Below are 3,345 nucleotides of genomic sequence, written 5' to 3' on the forward strand. Positions count from 1 at the left end.
ATTTACTTATTTCTGATAACTTGGCTGAAGTGCCAGAACGGAAAGACATTTCTTATGATGAGAAGAACTCCAAGCTGACTTGTTACCTGATCATCGCGCTGGTTTCTGTGTCCACCTTCTTTCTGACCTTCATCATCATCATCCTCGGTGTGAGGTTTTGTCGCAGGAGAAAGCCCAGACTGCTGTTTGATGGAGCAGTAGCCATCCCAGGAGCTTATCTTCCTCCTAATTACTCAGATATGGATGGCACAGGGACTTTACACAGCACTTACAATTACGACGCTTATCTGACAACAGGATCTAGAACCAGTGACTTTAAGTTTATATCATCTTACAATGACAACACGCTGCCTGCTGACCAGACTCTGAAGAAAAGTCCAACAGACTTTGAGGATCCCTTCTTAACTCTGGAGACATCCATTGAGGTAGGACTTTCATTCCCCCCCCCAAATGAGTATCTATCTTGAGTCTTTTTAATGTCTTTCTCAGTGATTAGTTCTTTTTTTTCTGTGATTTATTGTGTTTGTTTGGCACATAAGTTTCTCAACATCTTCACCACAAAAGTATATTAACCTTGCGGCAATGACTAACTGCCACAGTCAATTATTTGCATTTGCTATTTTCCCCAATAGTTCGACAAACCCCTTTATCATATCTTGCTACTATTGTTTTTTGTATTAATCTTTAGAAATCTATTAAACCCTACACTTTATGTTCATGTTCTCAAAAATCATCAGGTCTTTTATTCCCGTGTTTTATTATTATAACATAATTAACTGAGGCCTTAAAGACATCAGGTGGAAAGTATATTTTGATCCCTTTTGGGAAAAAAAAAGAGTTCAACGTCAGTCAGACTGACACCAAAGGACTCATCAGTGAGGCAAAATGCGTGTGATCAGGCCTCGCTTACCTTAATTGCCAGGAAGTTTAAGTTTAGTGGTTTTCCTGTGAGAAGGATTTGAACTACTGTGACTCTGACTCTTTATAATGGTCATTTTTTCCAGACACTTTTTAAATTATTTGCTTTACATTACTCTTTATAGTTTTTCTCAGTCACTTGCATTTCTCAGAACATAATTGAAATTCTCAGGACGACTTGTTCAACCTTTGATTCATTATGTCACATTAAAATATTTTTTTCTTATTTCGTTCAGCACATTGCAAATGTTTTTGTACATAAATACCAATATTTGTCTACAGTTTTATGTATGTTTCTATATTTTCAATTGCTTTTGTCATGTTGCTCAAAATGTTTTATTTGGGTTTCTGTTGAATTGTCTCTACTTCTACACCGTTTAATTATTCGTTTGTTTTTTTTATCTTAAGAGTTAAGAGCACATTTTGTTGCATTCAGGGCACAAACTTAACATTCTCTTTCATGCTGAGATTTACAAATAGATTTAATTAAAAATAATAATAATAATAATAAAGTTCTAAATTACAAATAAGATGCTTTTAGTGATGTGAATGAACATAAATGATGAGCAGGACTCTCGCTATCTCTCTCCCTCTCTTCCTCTTTTCTTCTCCCTCTCTCTCCGTCGACATATCACTTCATATCTATGGTACCGTTTTACGTGCCTCTTAGGGCAAAATTACATGGTCTACATTCAGCAGTTGCTCTGAACCTTAAATATTTCAGATTTATTTTACTTTTTTATGGATAACCCAGTCTGATAACCTTATTTTTATGAGAAATCAAAGAAGTTCTATTAATTTAACCACGGAAAAAACATGCAATACATCTGAAGCAAAACTGCAAATAGCTTAAGTTTAAAGACATATCCGTTGTATCTTTTGGCTCCTTTGAAGGTAAGCTGTGCGTATTTAGTTTCAATAAAAACAGGGGAAAAAAAGAAAATAGATCTCGGTTTTTATATATGTATAAGCATTTATGTGTGGTTTTGCTAAGAGCCATGGTGTGAAAACAACAGGACTGAAGATGTCGCTCTTGGCTGTCGGAAAATTATCTCGGGCCACTCCACCCACAGATGAATGGGTGTTCAGTTTGCATTTTTACAAAGGAAATGTTAGAATATAGTGGCCATATTGAACTGTTATCCGTGACTATATGCGTTTTATTACTTTGTGTTTTAATGGTGTTTTTGAAACATTCGCTATGGTGTGCTTCAACAACGATCAAAACGCATTTTTAATCAAGATGAGAGACAAAGGATTCCCAAGACTCGGCCTGATTTTGTGCTTTGCTTTATTTTTTGAAGCGCCGCATGAGGTACGTGGGGATCTGAGCTATTCTATTCCAGAAGAGATGAAACGAGGATCTGTTGTTGGAAATGTAGCAAAGGATCTGGGCGTTGATCTGCGGACCTTAGCGTCTCGACAAGCCCGTGTTGACTTTGAAGGCACTCGGAAGCGCTACTGTGATATTGCAATGAACACCGGGGATTTGATTTTGTCGGAAAGGATAGACAGAGAAATCCTTTGCGGCAAAAAATCTGCGTGTGTTCTAAAAGCAGGTCTGGTGTTGGAAAACCCGCTGGAGCTTCATCGTTTAAGCCTTCATATACAAGATGTGAACGACAATTCGCCGCACTTTAACGAAAAAATGATCGAAATGGAAATAAGGGAATCGGCAGAGAAAGGATACAGTTTTTCTATAGAGGAGGCCCATGACGCTGATATAGGTTCAAATGGAGTGCAAAGATACATACTTCAAACGAATGACAATTTTATTCTTGCTGCAGATGGCAGCAAGGTTGAACTGACGCTGGAGAATAAACTTGATCGGGAGAAACAAAAAGAAATCAATTTACTTCTAACAGCTTTAGATGGCGGATCTCCTCAGAAATCAGGTACTGTGGTCATACATGTAACAGTGCTGGATGCTAATGATAACGCCCCAGTGTTTCCTCGGGCAGTTTATAAGGCAACTGTGCCTGAAAACGCGCCCTTAAAAACAATAGTGGTTTCTGTTAGCGCCACAGATGCAGATGAAGGAGTCAATGGAGATGTCACTTATCAATTTGGCCACATGACTGAGGACGTGGCGAATTTGTTTTCGATTGATTCCAGAACGGGAGAAATAACAGTGATGGGAACAATTGACTATGAAGAAAGACATTCTTTTGAAATAAGAGTTAAAGCTAAAGATGGATTAGGACTGAACTCACATGCTGAAGTGTTAATTGATGTTATCGACGGAAACGATAATGCACCAGAAATTTACATGAAATCTCTCTCCAACGCAATACCTGAAAACGTGTCACCTGGTACAGAGGTGGGCATCATGAACGTTCAGGACAGAGACTCTGATAAAAATGGACAGGTCCGCTGCTCCATCCAACAAAACGTTCCTTTTAAGTTGGTGCCTTCCATTGAAAACTA

General features: G+C 38.1%; 2 protein-coding genes across 2 annotated transcripts in view; both read left to right on the forward strand.

Moving 5' to 3' along the window:
• LOC103131555 (protocadherin gamma-A4-like) overlaps window positions 1-467 on the forward strand; it is a 9,743-nt gene extending 9,276 nt beyond the window's left edge. The window contains exon 2 of the mRNA XM_016666732.1: window positions 1-467. Within this exon, the coding sequence (XP_016522218.1) occupies window positions 1-467 (467 nt within the window).
• A 1,467-nt stretch (window positions 468-1,934) lies between these two features.
• LOC103131556 (protocadherin beta-5-like) overlaps window positions 1,935-3,345 on the forward strand; it is a 2,591-nt gene continuing 1,180 nt past the window's right edge. Inside the window, exon 1 of the mRNA XM_016666733.1 lies at window positions 1,935-3,338. Coding sequence (XP_016522219.1) covers window positions 2,072-3,338 — 1,267 coding nt within the window. The 5' untranslated portion in view covers window positions 1,935-2,071. The remainder of the gene's footprint in view (window positions 3,339-3,345) is intronic.

Source organism: Poecilia formosa, unplaced genomic scaffold (assembly GCF_000485575.1).
Source record: "Poecilia formosa unplaced genomic scaffold, Poecilia_formosa-5.1.2 Scaffold786, whole genome shotgun sequence".
NCBI classification, from domain to species: Eukaryota; Metazoa; Chordata; class Actinopteri; order Cyprinodontiformes; family Poeciliidae; genus Poecilia; species Poecilia formosa.